General features: G+C 39.1%; 2 protein-coding genes across 2 annotated transcripts in view; both read right to left on the reverse strand.

Moving 5' to 3' along the window:
- The window catches only part of LOC111261632 (uncharacterized), a gene marked incomplete at its 3' end in the record, with an annotated part of 68648 nt that extends 55047 nt beyond the window's left edge, over positions 1-13601 (reverse strand). The window contains 1 exon segment of the mRNA XM_022835244.2: positions 13266-13601.
- Positions 13602-15732: 2131 nt separating this feature from the next.
- Positions 15733-20004, reverse strand: part of LOC111261633 (amino acid transporter heavy chain SLC3A2) — a 7111-nt gene continuing 2839 nt past the window's right edge. Inside the window, exons 2-5 of the mRNA XM_022835245.2 lie at positions 19456-19684; positions 18314-18585; positions 17233-17599; positions 15733-17091 (exon numbers count right to left, since the gene is read on the reverse strand). Of these exons, the coding sequence (XP_022690980.1) occupies positions 16771-17091; positions 17233-17599; positions 18314-18585; positions 19456-19684 (1189 nt within the window). The 3' untranslated portion in view covers positions 15733-16770. The remainder of the gene's footprint in view (positions 17092-17232; positions 17600-18313; positions 18586-19455; positions 19685-20004) is intronic.

The raw sequence follows: 20004 nt of genomic DNA on the forward strand, positions 1-20004 counted from the left end.
GATGCGTCCAGTCAGAACGACCCATTCGAGTTTCCGTTATAGGCCCTATTTTGACCGGTGGCTCTCTTGTTGCGTAGGCCTACAAGGCCTTACATAAATTTTCGCAATGTGAAGTCTTGCCGAAAAGTATCGCATTATACTGAACTTTCCTCTTTAGACAATGCGGCAGAAAAAGTCACCGCCCGAGGTATCTTCTGTATTGGCCCAGACACTTGCGAGAAGTGATTTATTAGGGCCGAAAAGGCTGATCGAGCAAGGCGCCGAGCTTGTATACCCTACTTTATGCGTATGCTTATGCGCTCGACGTTTTGCATTGACTATCAAACAAGTCTCCAACAATTCAAAGCACTATTGCTTTTGTGATGCATATATTTTTTGACAGATCGTCTTAAAAACGGAGACAAAGGTGTAGAACCTGTGCTGTGTTTCGGCTGTAAGTCCGATGGAGCTGTATTGCAGACTAGAGATTTTCAACCAGATGCTGTACGTAAGTTCTGCTATGTACTATGTCAGGTACAAAAAGAGCTTCGTAGGCGCATTCCAAAAGCTTCTATGCATCTAGGCGTCACGTTGAAGTTTGGAGTTCGGCAGCCATTGAGAGTGCAATTAAGACAATGAGATCTACCGCAATCGACTTCTGAGTACGAATGCTGGCGGCCTCTGACGCTAAAAAGTCCTGCATGTCTTAGGAAAATCGATCCAAAATGGGGTTGGCCGCCTGGCAAACGCATCTTGAAAGGCGGTAGTGCGGGCTGAGGTCCGTTGTCCGAGAAGTTGCCGGCAAAAGGAAAAAAAGTTTCTTGTTAGAGGAAAAACAGAAAGAAAGGACAGCACTTCCAGCCCACTAACGAATCTCTTCATTTGTATGTACATAATTTAGAATCAGCTGGCCGAAAATAGGATGCAACGAGACTTGCTCGTTAAGCACGTAAGGCAGTGGGGTTCTGGCTCGTAAAAGAATATGTCTACTTAGATATCTGCGGCTCCTCGGGGCCATTAGCAGCACTGAAAATATATATATGAAGGCACATGTATAAGATGAAATTCGTGATGAAAGTTATAGTACCGGGCTATGCATAAGCAAAATCCTACGTTGCTAATACGTAATAAACGTAAACTACTTCTGCGACAAATGCTATGATTAAGTTCGACTAAACCCCTAAGCCACAAGGAGCTATTCCGAGGTTATCGGTACGTTTTTTTTTTTTGTTGTAACACAAACGGAGGAGGTTAAAATTTCTATAACAAGTATGTTTTTATATAGCTACTATCAATCTATGTAAGACCGTTAGCATATAAATTTACGAAGTGCACAGGCTGCTGCTTTATTTTGTCAGTACACAATGTAGTAAGGTTTACAGGGCCAAAATTGATATCCTACTAACGACTCGATGTTATTTTTCTTTACTTTTTATGTACGGCGTAGAGGCCAGAGTATCTATTGTCAATTGTCTTTTCAGCTTTGCCGTTGGAAGCTATGGAAACAAGTCGCTGGCATTAGGGCGCACACGACTTTGTTTCGATCATGCCAAACATTTCATTTTGAATCGTACCTTGGTGGTTTTGTTCATACCACATAGGCGTCAAGCTCCTCCGCCATGGTTAGTATTATTGAAAGAGACGGGTACAAGATTTATATACTGGTTGCTATTACAACCGTGGGTGCTAAAAACAGGCGTGGTCCATTATTCAACAACCTTGCATAGCAGTAGACTACTCAAGGGCTTTGCTTGCAGATATTCTCTTTTATTGGAAAAAAAAAAAAAAAAAAAAGAAACTGGACCCAGTTTCTATTTAGGCTGATAAATTTTGATTCGTCGTTTCAAGCTAAGGATCAGCTACAGCCAAAATAATTCCCATAGGTAAATTTGTTTGTATTCTATGACCTGGTGCGGCTGTATTTAGGATTATATTGTTTTAATTAGGATGCAGTCAGGATGCATTTGCTGTACTTATGATAGATTTAATTTTTATGTGAGAAAGTGCCGTCGAACTAAATCGCATATATGCATTACGTTGTTCGGCACAAAATGCAAGCCTCTAAATTTTAGAATCTTTCTCTGTAGAGGTAGTTATTGTAACTTCAATCGAAGTGCGCACTTACTGAAGTCTAAGTCTGCGAGCTTCTACTCAGGTTTGAATGGTAACTTATTTATTCGCTCTTCTAGAAGTTTGCCATGAAGATAATTTCTATATCATGTTGGGACTTCAATATTTTTATCAGGTTGTGAAGATTTAAAAAATATCAGTCTGTTGTTATAAACCTCAGGCGCGTGTGTCGGACGACGAAAAGCGTCTAACTGCGGAGTTGTCATCGTGATTCTACGCGATGTAAGGATGAAGAATAGGATATTTGCTATAGGACTGCTCGCTCTAACGATGTTGACTGTTTAATAATTTCACCCACTGATGTGACCAGCCAGGGTTTTTGTGGGCCGCCCACATTTTTCATAAGTCACAATGTTATATTATATATATTGTTATAACTCCAATTTCGCTTTTAATCCTCGTTCAAGTACGATGACACTCATTTTTGCAACTTTTTTTCTTATTAATTCGACCAATATGAGTAAGTCTGGTAACTTTACACACATCAAATCCAAGTGGTAACATTCGTAGACCCCAAAATGGGTCCAATCTCCAAATAATTTGCCACTTGTCTGCGCATAAGGTCTTTTATGATACCCACTTTCGAGTTTAAAATTTCTTCCTGGAGCTTAAATTGCAAATGAAGGGCTTACAAAAATATGTTCTTTACCAAACCTAAAGTTCATGGAGCGAACTGTTTATTTTCCAGATAAGACTTAATCGCAACCCGTTTAAATTTTATGACTTTCTATGGCTCACTGTAACTGGCTTGCTGAAAGTGTCAAAAGGTGGAAATGCATCGCGGGCAGAAAAAGTAAAGAAAAATGATGGAATTACCGTTTCTTACATTTCACGTTTAGCGACTTACTAATACGAAGTAGCTTAATTCGGACATTAACTGTTATAGTCATATCTGTATTGATAATAATAGTAATGCTTGTTATTTGTCTAGATAAAAGTGCGCCGTCTTTAAAGCGGAGATTGATGAAAAAATGATGCAATGTTTCGGAAGATCTAAACCCTACATATAATTTACTCAAACCGATCACGTAGTATTCCCGACCGCGGACTTCGTTGCTGGTTGAGGCTCGCGTAACTTATGATGAGCGTCTTAATGGACTTCGGTTGTTTCTTCCTGTTTCGTTTGCCGTATAGGCTAGAGTGGCTATTGTTAGCAAATTTTCCCATCGTGGGAGCTCTGTCCCATTCTAACGGCCAAGCATTCGATACGCTGTGCGTTACTTTAAACCCATCCGTGTATTGCTGTTAGGAATAAAGCTTAATTCCATTGTACGTTCGACGCTTATTGATTCTCCAAGTTTGTTTGCATATTCGCAAGCGTCGTAACCCCGGCAAAGAGGCCAACTAATGAACTCGACCCCTTCAAGTATGGGACATTATTGTGTAACTTATCTATGGTTACATAATATCTGTATTTTAATAAAGATCGGGTGCAGCCATTGAAGCATACTTTTTTCAATAAGTCTTCATGTTTCAACCGCAGTTCTTCTTTATACGTTTATAGGTGGTTATAAAGGAATACAATAGTTTATAAAGCGATCGGGGCAGCAACAAAAGCCTATGCACTTTATAGAAGCTTCTAAGTATTTCTTGGGCACTGAAACAGCTGGCACGGATCAAGCCGTCGATAACCACGTAAGCTTCAGCCGTTTCGACCCCAGCGTTTAGGTTCATCGACAAGTTACGCGTTGTGTTCCAGTTAAGTTTACTTCATCAGCATACAAAAATACATGGACAGATTGAAAAGTTATTAATAATGCATATCTCAATACATATACTTAATAGTTGTTTATAGTAATAGCACCTTTAGCTTTTCTGTGTTATTATTGCGTGCTCCGTCTTCAATTGCTAACAAGATCACCGAGATAATCAACATTTCGACAGCATCCTCAAAACCGCGTTGCCGGAAGTAATCTTTTTAAACTAGCGATATAACATCCAGTAGGATTTTCTTCGACGTCGTTTCTAACCCGCCCGGCCAATCAGAGTTGTGACCCAAAATGACCAAGTTCACAGCTGTATACAAACTGTGACAGGTGCTACTTATCTTATACAGTAATTCTTATCAAATTAGTGTTAATAATGCAACGCAGCTTATCTAATCACTAGTGAGGCAAACACTTGGAGCCGGCCAGCGTACGAAAAAGAAAATGGGCAAGAAGGGGGAAGTAGCAAAGGTAATGTGATTTTTCTTATCGTTGTTATAGGGCTAAATGAGGGTCAGTGTGTCAGAAGCCATGTACTAAGCCAATAGTCATACGCCGGTGTTACCCCTGTACGAATACGATGCCGTACTTGTTCTATGTATGTGCGTGCCGTCACCGTGCTGTTATCATTGCTGGTGAGAGTTAGGCCTTCGAGCTCCAGTAGCCCCAAAATCTTAGCAGCGTTCACTGCTATAATGTCGGCGTACATTTATTTAGGTTTGTAGATGACACTACCAAACGTACTTAGGTACTTATAGATTATAGCAAGACGCGAGCTAACGGTTATTCTTCTTTAATTCCCTGCAGCACTGGCCTGAAACAGTTGAACTTTTTCAGGTCATTTTCACAGATTAATGTTACATTGAGAACAGACAGGTCCAAGGACGAATAGTTTGGCGGGATTGCATTTAAATGGACACCATTACCCAAGTAGGTTACTTGTATGTTTACAACTAGATAAGTGGACATTTCTAATTTATTTATTTAGTTGTATTTTTATATGCTAAAACAAACGACTCAGATACCCAGCTGGTTCAACCGATCTAATACTAAAGGCAGAGGAGGGAAATGACTAGCTTGTAATAATTCCATTGTTTTTCCAGAACACAGAGAAGAATTTAAAATCAGCTTCATTGAAAAACTTGCAATCGAAGCTTAATGGCACTTGAAGGAACTTGGTATTATAATTCAGATATTTATCTGTGGACTCACAAGGCTATTTGATTGACAACGGTGTCTTGTGGGGGTCCTGGCGACCTCGCGGGCTGATCTACCCTGTCTACAACCACTTAGTCAGTATATGAAAATAAATTTGACTTTTCAAATACATGTATGTGTTATGCAACTTTGATGAACGCTTGAAAAAATTGCTCCGCAGCCTTAATGCATGTTGTGTCATCGAACTTTACTAATGTAGATAGATATCAGTATAACCATTAAAATTAAAAAATTGCCGTGAAAAATGAACATATCGTACAATTTTACACGTGGAAAATCCCCCATCACTGTATTTTTTACGGAAGGCTTCCTATTAGGTAACTGTGATCTGAATATTTGTCTAAAGTTGTCATTTACTGCGTTCAGGAGGAAAATACATTTTTACGATCCGTTGTTGATCCTGATGGAACCGGCTGAGCGAGTGGTTTCTGCCGGTCCTGCATTGTAACCGTTCCCTTTTCCGTTGTTCCTTTTTAAACGGGGATTAAATTTCAAGTTCAATTTTGGGAAACACCTAATCTAAATCGTGGTGCTTTGCACCAAATTAATGATACGGGCCATTCGACGATGTAGGACAATCAGCCAAAAACTGTTCAACCGCAGCCTGTCCAAAACAGTCGAAGATTGTGCAGGCCTCTACGAAAAGAAATGATATAAAATAAATAAGAAGGTCACTAAGTAATATAATATATTTTCAATTGCATCGCCTTCATATCTAAATTCTGCTCTAGTCATTTTCAAGCCAGTATGACAACTACCATGAGCTTTTCCCTTAGGGTATTGTTCGTTATTCATTGTAGAGAAGATCCAGCCACGCTTCTCATTTTGGCCACATTTCATAAGGGCACATTGGTTCCACTTTTGGGTACTTATTAATAATAGACTTAAGCGGGATATATATATATATATATATATTTGAACAAAATTTTACCAAGTACACGTTGTATAGAAAGAAAATTCGATTTTTTTTTTTTTAGAATAAGGCAGTGAGATCACCATGACGAAGAACAGGGCGTCTTGTTCGGAATTTGGGCGAAGATAACCTACTATGCAACGTGTTCACGCGGAAAAATTCCACCAAGATTGTAGATCTCCTTTCTGCCCAAAATCAACGATCTACGTTATCGCCGGTTTTTTCACGCTACGACTAAAAGATCACCAAAATGCAAACCAGAGAATTCTTAAAACAGCTTATATTTAAGGGGTTTGAAAATTAAAAAAACGCATCAAAAAAAGGCCCAAAAATCATTTTTACTGTATCTGGGCTCTCAATATTAAAATTAACGGCTGTCTTAATAGGATCCAACGGTTAATCTTTTTTCGCCTTTTTAAATCTTCGTAACTTATCGGACGTTCAGAACCCTTACATTTTTGGCTTTTTTGACCTGCCGTATGTCTGGAATTATGATTTTTTCTTATGTAATATATTTGCCGGTCATGTTAGCGTGTTCATGACCACAAATAACGCAATTGTTGCAGACCAATCCTGATATTGTTTCTACACGCCTATATCACTGCGTTATAAACATAATGCAGAGCAGCATATTATATTCCTCTATGTTGGAAATGCAGTTAGCCAGCTTTGGATCAGTTTCTATTACTAATCGATAATTCCTTGTTGTAACTTATGAATAGGTCACATGTATATTTGTGCATCCCTGTGGCCGAATCCTTGCGTGCCGCCGTCTGACATTTCACCCCCAAGGCTCATGTACCTTTTGTCTAGCACCGTCGAAGTGAGTGGTGCCGTACATGGTGCCGAACGTTTCGTGCTGATTGGTCAGTTTGCCTAATCTGTACTAATGTACTAACTGTACAATGATTATTCCAAGATGGTTCTGGCTAACGGTGAACGGAAGTGGATCATCAAGTAATACTGTAGAACCAACAACGCTCAGCAGGTCCTGCAAAAATTAATTCAAAACTGAAACTGTGCCGTCGTCGAGGCAAACAATCTACGCCATGTGGGACAAGGTGTAGCTACTGCTTTTTTTTTTTAACATATGTTAACGCTGTGGCATTATAACATAGTAAAAATATATATGGAAATCATATTAGAGTGTCCCTATTAAAAATATATACTGGTTGCTATTGTAATGATTTGCGGATCTTCTGTAGCTTGTTAAGCGGGAAATAAAGGGTCTCCAATTGTCAAGAAATATTTTCCTCACCTCTTATATATATATATATATATACGGATAAACCTAAGCTCGCAGTTGCAGTTGCTAGAGAAGATACGCAAACAACGATTAAAAACGTGTTCATTATTTTGTACATAAAATCTTCACATTACAACATTGATAAATATATCAACTGCATAGAGTTCATTTCGGCCTGATTTTCAGGCCTTATCTAGTAAATAGCACTCAATTCAATTGAAAGTAACCTGTCGGGTATATAACATGTGTGGCATTGATAGCTTCGAGTATTACTATAAAAGTGATAAGAGTAAGCATTGGCAAGAATATTGAGAAGCTTCATTTATAATTGTTATATACAGGTGAACTAACGAATCAACAAAGCAGGATATTTGGGAGCGCAACTTAACCCAGCTTGACACATAACGTTACTTTATGTACTATAGGTGTACGCCTTCACTTATCTCCCTTGTAAGACAAAGTTTTTTTTTTAAAATTTAAATTTAGTAAAATTCAAACGCACGTAGTCAAAAACGCGTTTTAGGTCAGAAATATGTCTGAGTAAATATGTGTGCATTATTCTAGTGATCAGTATAATGTTCAGGGGGTTACATACTTATAGTCGCCTATTGCTTTACCGCGTAGGCCTGGTTATTTTTTTTTAGGGGGCAAATAATTATTTGAGTGTTAGCTATCTCATTTCCTGTCTCGTTGCACTTATCCCAACTTCGTTTCAAGTTTATGCTTTTTCGTAAATCATTCTCCGCCTATTACGACTACAACGTCAATAAAAAAAGCTATGAAGAAAAGCCCACAAACGAAAGCGTCACGATCAGCGACTTCTCGTAGCATTTGGGTAATGTGACTTTTTGTCATTCAGTCTCAATATATGGTACGATGTTCCAAATGTTATCGTTGAACTGCCATTGCTTAGGGCTCTTCATCTTTTTCTTTTATAAGAAAAGACGACGTACCTGGATAACATAAACATTGGTTTTAATCGAAAGCAAGGGGCCACATACCTCATCTCGATTCTTCGGAACTGATAAGGCAAAATAAACTTTGTACTATGTCGAAAAAATTGTAGCTTTTTTGGGATAGCCACACGAACTCCGACACGATCATCAGTAATTGCTGACCCCTGTGCTTGGCCAACATTTGTTTTGGCCTACATCCATGTAACTAAATAAAGAACGAAACGTAATAGCGGCAAATATGTTTTCATGGGAAATGCGAAGAAAGTTGTTTGCTATTTTATATTCTCAGCACTGTATTTGATTATACCGTCCATAGTGAATCGGTCGAATTTAATACGCAAAGGCGGAATGTTGTGTACGGTACTGTAAATAGAAGCTGTTAGGGGCAATACGAAACAAAGCAAAGTAAAAACATGTTTTTTAATAATACTCGCTAGGCTGTCTCGATGAAAAAAATCTATCTGTGATGAAACATTTTTTCCTGATGAATTTCTGTAAATGGTTATGTTCTATTTAGCAATGTGTGTTTATTGTTGCCATAAGTAATAGATAAATTCCAGTGAAGCATAATGACTCCATCGTACAAATCTACGATACACATAGCAATAGGTTACATTTACAAGACGCATACACAACATAAATAAAGGTATTTTAAAGCCTCAGTAAGCGTTTTGGTTTTTTCCTTTACTACTTAGTTATCATATTATACAGTTAACATCGTTGACACATTTGTCGTAGACGACACGCTGCAGAGGGGGTCTTCTGTCCCGCTCTAACCGTGTCAGACGACTATCACGTGTAAATAAATCAAGCCGAACGCAGTTGCACGTTAACCTTATCATACGCCTATTAGATGCATGTACCGTTCAAGATTCTGACCTCTTTATACTTTGCCCTCTATGAGGTCCAATAGTTTTACTTCACTAAGTAACGCTGAAATATTGTAATAATAACCGCTATGCTGATAGAATATGTATTAGCATGCCTAGAGTAGCAGCTGATGTATAGAACCAATCATTTGGTCAACGGTCGTTGCTACCCGGCGCAGCATTTAGTCGTACGACTAGTAATAAATCGTGTAGGCACCCGACGTGGAGCGACGAATTTACTTTTTTCCGTACATAATTATTGCTAACAATAACTACAGAGTCAGAAAAAGGGCCTATGTGTTAACATAAAATTATGTCACCATTATTAAGGCATAAGTAGTACGAAGACGCGAACGTACGTACGCACATAGTCACGATTAAACATCAGTCTGCCTGTTCTACAGTTATACGACGATTGTAAAACGCCCGTCGATAATTCTGTTGTGAGGCCATTTGACGTACGATATAACTTCAAGCGTTTTTTAGCCTTTACCAGTGCAGGACGCAGACAATAGAAGACAGCGGTCGTAGCTTTGTTGTCGCGGGATAACGAAGAAGAATAAAGTAAATCATTCCTATACTGTTATATTACTGATATTCTAGATTTGAACTAAAGCGACAATAGTGGGGTAAAAAAGTAAATATCGGATAATAGTACTGAACTACAAAGCTTTTCGAGCACGATGTAAGACATTGCATGAAGCTAGTAATTATGCACATGGTATAGTTCAGTATGCAACTAAACGTATATTGCGGGTGCTGATGTAGCAAATTGTGGGGCTCACAACAGCTACAGAACGGGGGCGCCTACAAACGTGAGACTAGACGGCCGTCGGGTTCTCTGTAGGCTGACGCTTGATTCAATGAGAATGATTAGTCATCATCGTTAGCTTAATGCCACTAGAAATATACATGTTAGCACTATCGCTTGATCTTATGCTTTTGTTGAAGAAGGCATTGGAGGTAGAAAAGGGCGACGCGGGGGGCCAGGATAATAACCATGGGCAGATGATGAAGACACTTCGAAATACATACGTCGATTTTCACACACATAACACGATGTTATGCTTGCATATTCTTATGTAAGGGGTCCACTGCAAACCTAACAATTACAGTACCAAGCGATTATTCAGTGAATAGTCTAGATAGTCATAATTAAATCTGTACTTAGTCTCAAACAATCAGCAAATCTCAATTGTTTTCTTATACGGGTGTCCTGACGCTTCGTCTCAATAGGCCAGACCTTTGTTCGCGTCTTCAACGGTCGTGCTTCGCTCAGAACAATTGATCAATCGAAAAGGCTCTTTCCATTTTTGTTTAAACAATTTGTACTAGACATGCGTTACATGTGAAGAAGACAGAAAGGGCCAAGGAGTACTCCGATAGATTTCACTAGATTAATAAGAACATGCGATCTTCAGCTATGCAAATTCGCTGTGGCTAACTAACCTTCCTGAGGTTCCACAGGGACCACCTTTAACCGTAGTTAGCTCAGACCATTGTGACTTGTTTGCTAGCTATTTCGAATACATATTCTCCAAGTTATTGGTGAAAGCCGATGGATAATCGCATACTGGACTAAGTGAAGTGTGATATAGCGGAACTAATTTTTTTTACATACAGAATATGTACCACTTTTATTATTATTATTATGTATATTATAGTACTTTGGACCTACATGATTAGATAGCGCTGATCATAGATGTCGTTGTCTCGGCCATTTACGCCAGATTTAGCTCTAAACTTTTGCCACATTAAGAAGTCAACATGCATTGGGGTGCGCAGTTTTACCCCGCTGATTCGTATACAATATTTAAACGATCCGTATTGTAGTTAATATATTAACGTCGTTCTTCTCAGTAGGCTTATTCACTTTTACCCAAGTATTAAACCAACAATTCAAACGTTCGATTCGAAAAAAACATAAACAACCAATTTATTTCTATTTAGATGCAAGACATGTAGATATTGTGTTCGTAAGTCATGGGGAGCAAGTAGCGTGAGACACTGTCTTTCTCGTAGAACACTTAAAAGCTCAAAGGAACGCGGAGAAAAAAACGTGCCCTCAATAGGACAACATGATGCGACGTAGTAGAGCCCGCATAAAGTAAACTCCTGGTGTTGCCCTTCTCGATAAATATATGTCTGAATAAGGAAGGCCCAATTTAAAAAAAGAAAATATGTGCGATTGCAACATATGCCATTATCATACAGAGATGCCTAGTATACCACTGATGCGTTAATTACTGAGATCAGTGTTGGTCTTTTTCAAATTTTACATTATATTTATAATGCATGCATATATGTATAACATTTGGTGTGATGAAGCGGCGACTAACCGAAGAAGGCACTCTTAATTAGTAGAGTACGATACTATCACAGTACAATAACGTACAACAATGTATCATTGGACGTAAACGCGTTGTACCTGTGATACAAAAAAGATTTGGAAACAATAAGCGTATGTATATGTAATCCGTACGCCGAGAAATGAATGCACACGAACTACAAATGCATCTGGAATGATAGGGAGTTGCGTGCTATATATACATATATCAACCTCAGTATCAATGATAGGGTTGTGCACCGCTCAGACAGGCAATACGTGGCCTGTCTGCCCAGTCTTCTGGGCAGAATCGATGTTGGGCCTCATGTGAACGAAACGATGCTTTTTCTCAAGTTGTCCCGTTTTATTTTAAAGAGGCCCAATCAACCCTGCCCCCGGGACGTTCTTTGATTCTATTGTACGATAAGTAACACACAAGAGACAGACAGACAGACCCATATCCGCTGCGTATTGTCAGTGTGTTCTGTGATCGCCCATTTGTATACACATTTATTATACACGACGCTGTCGTATTCAACGGAAATCTACGAGCAGGTGCGTGACACCGAGCTAGCTATGGGCCAAATGTGTCCCAAGCTGTTGTTTCGCCGGTGATCTTCATGGGAACAACGAGTAAGTAAGAGATAAAGCAAGCGACGACATCAGCTGAGAAAGAGAACGTTCAACAATAACAAACATATTGAAATGAAGAATAGCGGCAGCGAAGTAGAAGCCGAGTGACCGAGTCGTGGTAATTGTTAGCATTCATAGTACTCAAGGGAACCACAGCTTCTGCTCTTCGCTTTAAAGCTGCTGCTCTTGGCGACCTGTACAGTGCTGCCGTTGGCATGGCGTTTGGGTAATGGCCGTTGCTTTATTAACGTTGAACTCTTAGCTGGGAACCAACAACGACGATGAAAGCGATGGCCACTGTTCCGCAATCTTAATGCCAATCATCTGGTTGACGTATGAGAACCCCTCCACTGCAGACACCGATACACTGACAGGAACGCATTAGCACGCCACCGGACCGGAGGTGTCCTGGAGCAGCTGAAGAAGCAATACGATTATCGCTACTCGCATAATTGACAGGACAGGGTCCGATCCATCGACTCGTCATTCCTACTGTAGTGCCATTTTCGAGAAACCCTGTTCAACGGGTTCTTGCACTCTCGACTTGTTTCACTCTAATATTAAAATGCGAACGACGCAGGTGATTGAACGTAAACGCTATGACGTCAGTAGTTAAGCAAATGACGTCGATGTTGTTTTGAGTGCCTGCCGAAATTTTCGGCCGTCATTTTACCAATCCATGAATTTAATCAGGAACCCATCCATACCACAAACCCGCCACCAGTCAACCGTGTGATACATTAGCTTAATGTGTATACCATCAATGATCGTCTGATCAACTTTTTTGTCGATGTGGGAGTTAAATAAGCGCATATCGGGTTAAACTCTTAGTTGTCACGACTGAAAAATAATAAAACTATCCTTAAGTCAAGCAGCTTAATATAAAGAAGCTTTTGATGACAGTAACCGTGTTTCTGGACGAGTATCAATCAAATATGCACAATCAGCACCTCTTCAATAAAGTCACTTATTAGCAATCTTAATAATCACATCTTTGTAGCAGTTTTTCTCCTCAGGGCCCAAACTTACCCGGCCAGTCAAATGTGAAATCCCGTTATAAACCGATTATGTCAAAAAGGCTAAGTTTGTTAAACTTTGGCTGAGCAAAGGAATCATCGTGGAATGGAACGAATGGAACCATTATGGAACCGTAGGCTGCATAAGGCTTCATGTATAATAAGATGTATACAAGACATTTACGTATGGCTGGCACACGTTATGAGTGAGCTTTAAGGATGCGAGTTTCGCCAGTAAAGTAAATATAGTTTAGTGTATGGCAGCAGGCATACCTTTAGTTGAATAACGAAAAATTCCCAGAAAGCAAATGACTCCTGAAGCTAATTTATTGTTGGAATCTGTAGTATGTTAAATCCAAAGCGCTCGCTAATAATATCGTATCCTTATTTCACAGGATTTGCTTGACCTGTTGGTTCCTTTCGGTACATATACGAGTATTTTTATATGTTATATACATATGCACACTAATTCGCACAGGCACACATTGGACACAATTTCAATTCCATACCACAATTCCGATCACTATTAGGCACCAGCACTGTTTCTGTATCTTTATGCGGGCAAAAATGCTACGCTTGCCTTACTTCGAGCACAACGTGCCAGTTGCCGTTATCCAATTCACGGACCGACTGAAGCTGTGACCGCGCAGTACTTCGGGTAGACCTCACGCATTGAATCACGCATTGATGCTAATGATGATGCCGCTTTCCCTCTCTCAACAGCCAGCGCTTTCCCCGTTGAAGTGTCTCTTTCTTATCCAGAGAGGGATGCAACGCTTCATGAACTTTGCCTGATTTCACTTCACGGATGCGATGGCTCCCTCTCGTGAAAACGAACGGAGTTACAGCTATGGCCAGTCAAAATGTATTGCACAAACTAATAGAAGTATAGTCAATTGCCCGACTAGAAAAGAAAGGAATCGTAGCGTCTTTAAGCTTCTAAATAAAGCGATGGAATCATCAATCGTCACCTGCTGTATTTTGCGTGTATCAAAAAGTTTTCTGAATTTTGTAAATATGACTTGTTCCAAACATGCCGTTCGTATCCAAGCGTTTTCCCTCCCGGGTAAACCTGTATAGAAATGCACGAAAATAGTCGAAGCCTGGTTATCGAAACATAGAGAAGGGTACCATAAAGCGGACAATGCACCTTCTAAAATAATACGACCTCGTAATCGATTCTGAACTTCTGATGGCACTCAAAGTGCTTCAGGTACTAAAGGCAATTCCGAAAAGTGCGTCCGTCCAGAGTTATATATGTTTTAAAGTACGCTGTACCTCCAATAGCTTCACAGACGCTCAAGCGATTGTCATAGACGTGTAAACCATTCTCCCGCGTATATACACATACATACAAACTGTTACTCAACTTAAACTTTTAAATTATTATTATTAGATGAACGAATAAAGAAATATCTGTAAATGATCAGTATAATATATGAAAAAAAAACTGCGTTTAATCGTTGACTTCATTGCTAACATTGCCCCCTGACTTAATTAGTGGCATTGGCACATCCTGTAAGTACAAGATATGTCTGCTGTTCTGAAGGTTTTGGTAAGAAAGATCAGTGACTTTCCGTGATGTAGAGACAAAGATACGATCATCAAACTGATGCAAAAGTAACTGGGTGTCGACAGATGCATGAAGCTACCACAGTCAGTGCAACTCTCAGAATCGATCAGTCAGTGTCCGAAAGACACAAAAGCGTCTGATAGCTCAGTGCGGGTATTTCAACAATTGAGGTACATCGTTTAAACTAGCATCTACAAACGTAACCACAGAGATAACAAAAATCTTATCGTAAAATTACTCAAGTATAGTATTGGCGTATAGCAAGCGACTGGCCTTTGTCGTAATTTACGTTTTTAGGACTGCAAGAGAAGTCACAGCTCACAGTTATATGGAATGTGTTAAGACATAAAAACCTGTATCTGCAAATAGTGCCAGATATCATCGAGTACAAAACCATACAGAAAGTTTCGTACAGACGCATCACCAGGGGGAAAGACATCCATGACATGCATAGAACTAAGCAGATTTTTTTGCAGGACTATCTGCACCCGAACTCTAAATACATTTACAGCCGTCTTTGCAAGTGCGCTTTTACTAGCTGTCTGTAATAATGGAAAAGTACAGTTAATGTCTTCTCAATTGTAATGCCAGTCTTTGAAAACTTTTGCTCTATTTTGACCTTCGGGAAGCCTTGACCTCATTTTCCCCTACTAGTGACCCCCCACTGAAGAACAGCCCATTTGCAGATGACATCTCAGCAATGCAAAAGTTGAATCTAATATAATAAGACTAAATAAGAGTCTCGGGTGGTATCAAAACCTTTTCTTTGTTCCATGCTATTTAAAAGTAAACTCTGTCTTTCGGTCAGCCTGATCCAACGAAATCTCCGATGACGGCGAAGTTGTTCTGGGTAAGTTTATCAGAGAAAAATGGCCAGAATGTGTTGCTGAAGGCAAGACGCACAGTTACGTACACGTCCCATTTTCACAATGGCAATGTTCCTTTATCCGTCTCAACGTGCACCTATCATGCTCAACATTAGTATTCGATTACCTGGCTAGGTCTCACAACAAAATCTTGAGAGTGGTTCCAAATAGTGCAATTCGGACTATGATCTTGAAATGGTAATTTGGGTACTGGTTACCATAGTAACGGTTTAGTGGGTTCCCAACTTAAAAACAATAGAACTTAATCATTTCTCATAACACGATCTAAAAGAGGCATCTGTAACATCGAAGAATAAACATTTATTAGCACATAGAAATTACACCAATTGCGCTAATCTAAAGCTAAAGTTAAAAATCATTATCTGGAACTGTGATCTTCCAGCCAGCCCTGTAGATCAGATATAGTTGAGTAGGGAATATGCCGTAAGCGGACCTTTTTGTGCGCGCCTCTGTTTAATAATATATAGGAACTAACTATGTTTTTTAACAATTAAATTTGACAACATTATGACTAACTGGAGCTATTGGTGTTTTAAAATAACAATTCGTGTAAAAGCGAATGTTATTACGCTATTATATAGTCGGTGACTCTTTGTGATTTCCTCTGCATTTTCTTAGTCGTCTCTCTCTCTGATTAAATCCACCTATCGCTTATTTAAAGAAAATGGCCTTGTTTTCCAGGACTCTAGTCCACTTGGAACATCTATGTTTTCATATCTTTTGCGTGAAGTTTTAAGTATCATCGCAACCTGCCAAGTAATTCCTTAGCAGCTCAGATTTGTATATCAAGTTCAATGAAAGTAAGCAGAAAAGCCATCACCTTCTAAAGCTTATTTAATGCTTGGATAGTTTAATTGAGAACCCTGTGGCTATCTACATGGACACTTTTCTCAAGTGTATAGACACACAGGATAGATAGACCTCCGCGTTTGACAGATCTCTACACTGCAAATAAATACATTCACAACCTACAAAGCTACAAAAAAGTAACGTTTTACCATCTTCTGTCCTTTCAACAACGAATGCTAAGCACACGCACAAACAAATCCTATTTACAAGCTACAATCGCGGACAGTTTATTACTACGTGCATTGTTTACGACTGCTTTCTTATAAAAGTATGCTTCTATATTTTGAAATATCTAGTACTGTTTTTCCAACTGTTCGTCTTAATGCATTTTTAGTGATTTTTGTTTTGTGTTTGCATCTCTCCTGTTGATAAACTTCGATGACACGGACATTGACTGTTTAACAATATGAGCTTTCACGGCAAAAAATATTATTAAGACAGATAGTAAGTGGTCATCCATATTGTCCATTTATTTAGGTACAAACTGGAGCACAAGAGTTTCTTCACCCTCCAACTGAAGGTCATCGAAGTTCAGCCACGAGCCTTTACTTCGCTTCGAGTTGGTTGATGTTAGTACTACTGAGCCTTGAAGTGGAATCTGCGCAGATATGCTAGTGAGGAGATTAACAGATGTTGCTTGCGCGCGGAAGTTGGACACTATGAGGAACCCGGGGTTGCCTTGTCCAATGCGCGCCATTGCGAGAACAGATGAATCAAAGTTACGAACAACCGTAGCCCCTCTTCGAATCGAAGTTTGTTGGAAACGAAGCTTTGCCAACTGTTGGAAAAGCTGTAAACAGAGTTGTACAAACGAAATTTTTTTTTGCGTTATTCTCTTGTTTATGCTCCCAGAATTATCTGATAGGTAACATAGAGGCTGACGTTAATTGAACTGAATAAACTCGTAGATGACACATTACATAACACAAACCTTAAATAGGGTTTGTTGAATTGGTTGAAGATAGTCCCAGTCCATTTTGCCGGTGTTTGGTTCAAGCATCTGTTTGAGTTCCCTTGACTTTGGCTTTCCACAGGTATCTTTTTTGCCAAACTCATCGCCATAGTAAACGATTGGGGTAGCATCAGCCAGCATGTTGAAAATTAGCATGGCTTCTGCACGGGATCGCGGTTTGAAGCGTTCGACCAGCGGTATAACTTCACCAGTGCCTAATACGAAGTTATTTCGACAGGAAGTGTAATTTTTTTCAGTCAACTCGTGAAGTAATGGTTTGAGCTCGGAGCTGTCGAACGTTGCTGTCAGCCTTATCATTTCATAGTTGAGTACCATGTGGGCATTTCTGCCAAATGTATTCGAAAAACCACAAGAATACGCCCAGTAGTAATCACTAATTTATTATTAATGTTAGTATTAAAAAAGTACTCGTAGATCTTATAGAGCTACTTATCTGCAAACATTAGCAAGAACCTAAAATAGGTTTTCTATGCATTTACTATTTATCCTCTACGCATATTGGTCACCGTCATCAAAGGCCAACAATGCTATATTTTACCCGATGAAGAACACTAAAGTTCGCCTACGCTTGCAAAACTAGCTATTTTCAAATTGGCCTGACTCCCATAAAAGAAAAACAACTAACACCTGAAGAATAGCATAAAACAATAGGTGATCAGAGGAATGGCGTAATCATTTTACAGTGTGAAATTGCCAAAATTATCCATTCGTAACCGATGTCAGCTGATTTGGTTGGTCGCGCCTTTTAAGTTTCATTTCAACATAAATTAATAACAGATGTAGTATATTTTGTTTGCCTTTTAAACTAAGCGATTCGACATGCTCACTGCTTCGATAATCTACGAAACGAAGCCACGGATGCTTTACGCAGGCGGACTTTCTCAGCGAAAGTTTTTATATGGATGGAATATAGCATCCATAATCATTTATATACTAGTATTTGCTTCATAAAATGCCTAAACTGAACCGTATTTGTAACAGCTTACACAGAAGCAATAGAATTAATTTTGAGTCTATATTAATGTTAAATTGTCTTCACCTGCAGTACGTGTCAGACAGGTCTGCGAAATTTTGCGTGGAAAGAGCTAACAGTACAACGGCGTTCTCTCGTTGTTTCTTTGCGTATGAGTGATTGGCGATAACGCTATGCCACTGTAAAAATCCATCCTGATGGGCGGCAAGATCGGGGTTGAACTCGTGGAGAATAAATCCGGCAACTCCTGCTTTGAGCCAGTAATTTACAGCTGTATTAAGATCTCGAGGCTTGCCCGACCCACTTACAACTTCAGCCAGTGATACCTTGATGATCACCTGAAATAGCATTATTGTAAAATATATACAAGGCTTTGATGGCAACAAGTTCTAATTCGTTTGGTTGATTTTAACTTCGCTGACCGGTACACGCCAATACGAGTAACAAAATCACGCTAATCTATAGAAAAAATTATTTTTCTCAGTTTTCAGTATAGTGATCGAACACGCCAATGCTAGTAGTGATTTGTACTTGGACACGCTCTTCCCAGCTACTTACTAATAACTTACAACTTGTAAAAACTACCTTACTTGTAAAAACTAAAAAAAATATACAATTCAATGCCATTATAAGGTACGATATTTATTTTTCGATGATTGGTTATGTTGCTTTGGGAATTTCTTTCCGGGGCCCGATAGCTCAATCCTTATTCGGTTGAATTGGCATTGAATCTTGAGATTGAAGATATTTCTTATGCCGGATCGATTTGCTTCTGCGATTATTGTAACAGCACTTTCCAACACTGTTGTTTGTCCCTCGTCTTCCATTGGCCCGCTCGTGTCTCTCATAGTTACACATCTGATTGTTGCGTATCAAACAAACAAAATTGTAAACATTTCGTAGACGCTTGTGTGTTTTTGTATCTCAATGGCTCAAGTCAAGCAATGTCATAGATGCAAGTGGATAATATCTTCGTTATATAAACTATAGAACAAATCTCTTGAACACAGGGCTTTTGTGTTAAAGAGCTGTGTCGTCGATGCGCTACGTTGGAGAACAGCAGCCTATGATAAAACAGTGTGGATTTTCCAAAAAATGTGGCAATATTGTAAGAGATTTGGAAAATTTTACTAACGGAAAACTGAAATTTAAGATAGAACGCTATTAGCCGTAATACTATAGTTAATGAGAAATAAACAAGCTGCTACCTTTATATACGATGCGAGTTTGATGAAGTCATCGAGAGTGCCGAGGTTTTGTTTTATCTCAGTAGGATTGTTTCGATCTAGGAGTCCTTCAAGTGCGATGGCTTTGATGAAAATGTCATCTTGAATGTACTTCAGCTTGCTGATAATACCTGCCAGATCTCCGATTCCATCACTATTAGAGTCCGCGAATTTATCAACACGAATTGTATATATCGGCGAACTTTCGTACCTAAAACAATAATTTATAATTTATTCTAAAAAGCTTATTCTATTCATAAAAATAGTTCTATACTTACTTCTGAAATGCGCGTAGTAATTTAATCGAGCTGGTGGAACAACCGTAACGAAATAACTAAGGATTTATGTTGTGATTTATATAACACAACTATACTTGAGATTAACCGAAAAACAGGTAAATGCTTATGGAAGCTGAGAGTAGGACGACAAAACTTTTTTCGTTTTCAAATAAGCTAACTTAGGTTTATCATTGGCTAGCAAGAGCTGGGCGGACTCGCTATAGTCTTACATAAGCGTTCTCGTACTATATAT

This window comes from Varroa jacobsoni, unplaced genomic scaffold, assembly GCF_002532875.2.
Source record: "Varroa jacobsoni isolate VJ856 unplaced genomic scaffold, vjacob_1.0 scaffold_575, whole genome shotgun sequence".
In the NCBI taxonomy this organism is placed as follows: Eukaryota; Metazoa; Arthropoda; class Arachnida; order Mesostigmata; family Varroidae; genus Varroa; species Varroa jacobsoni.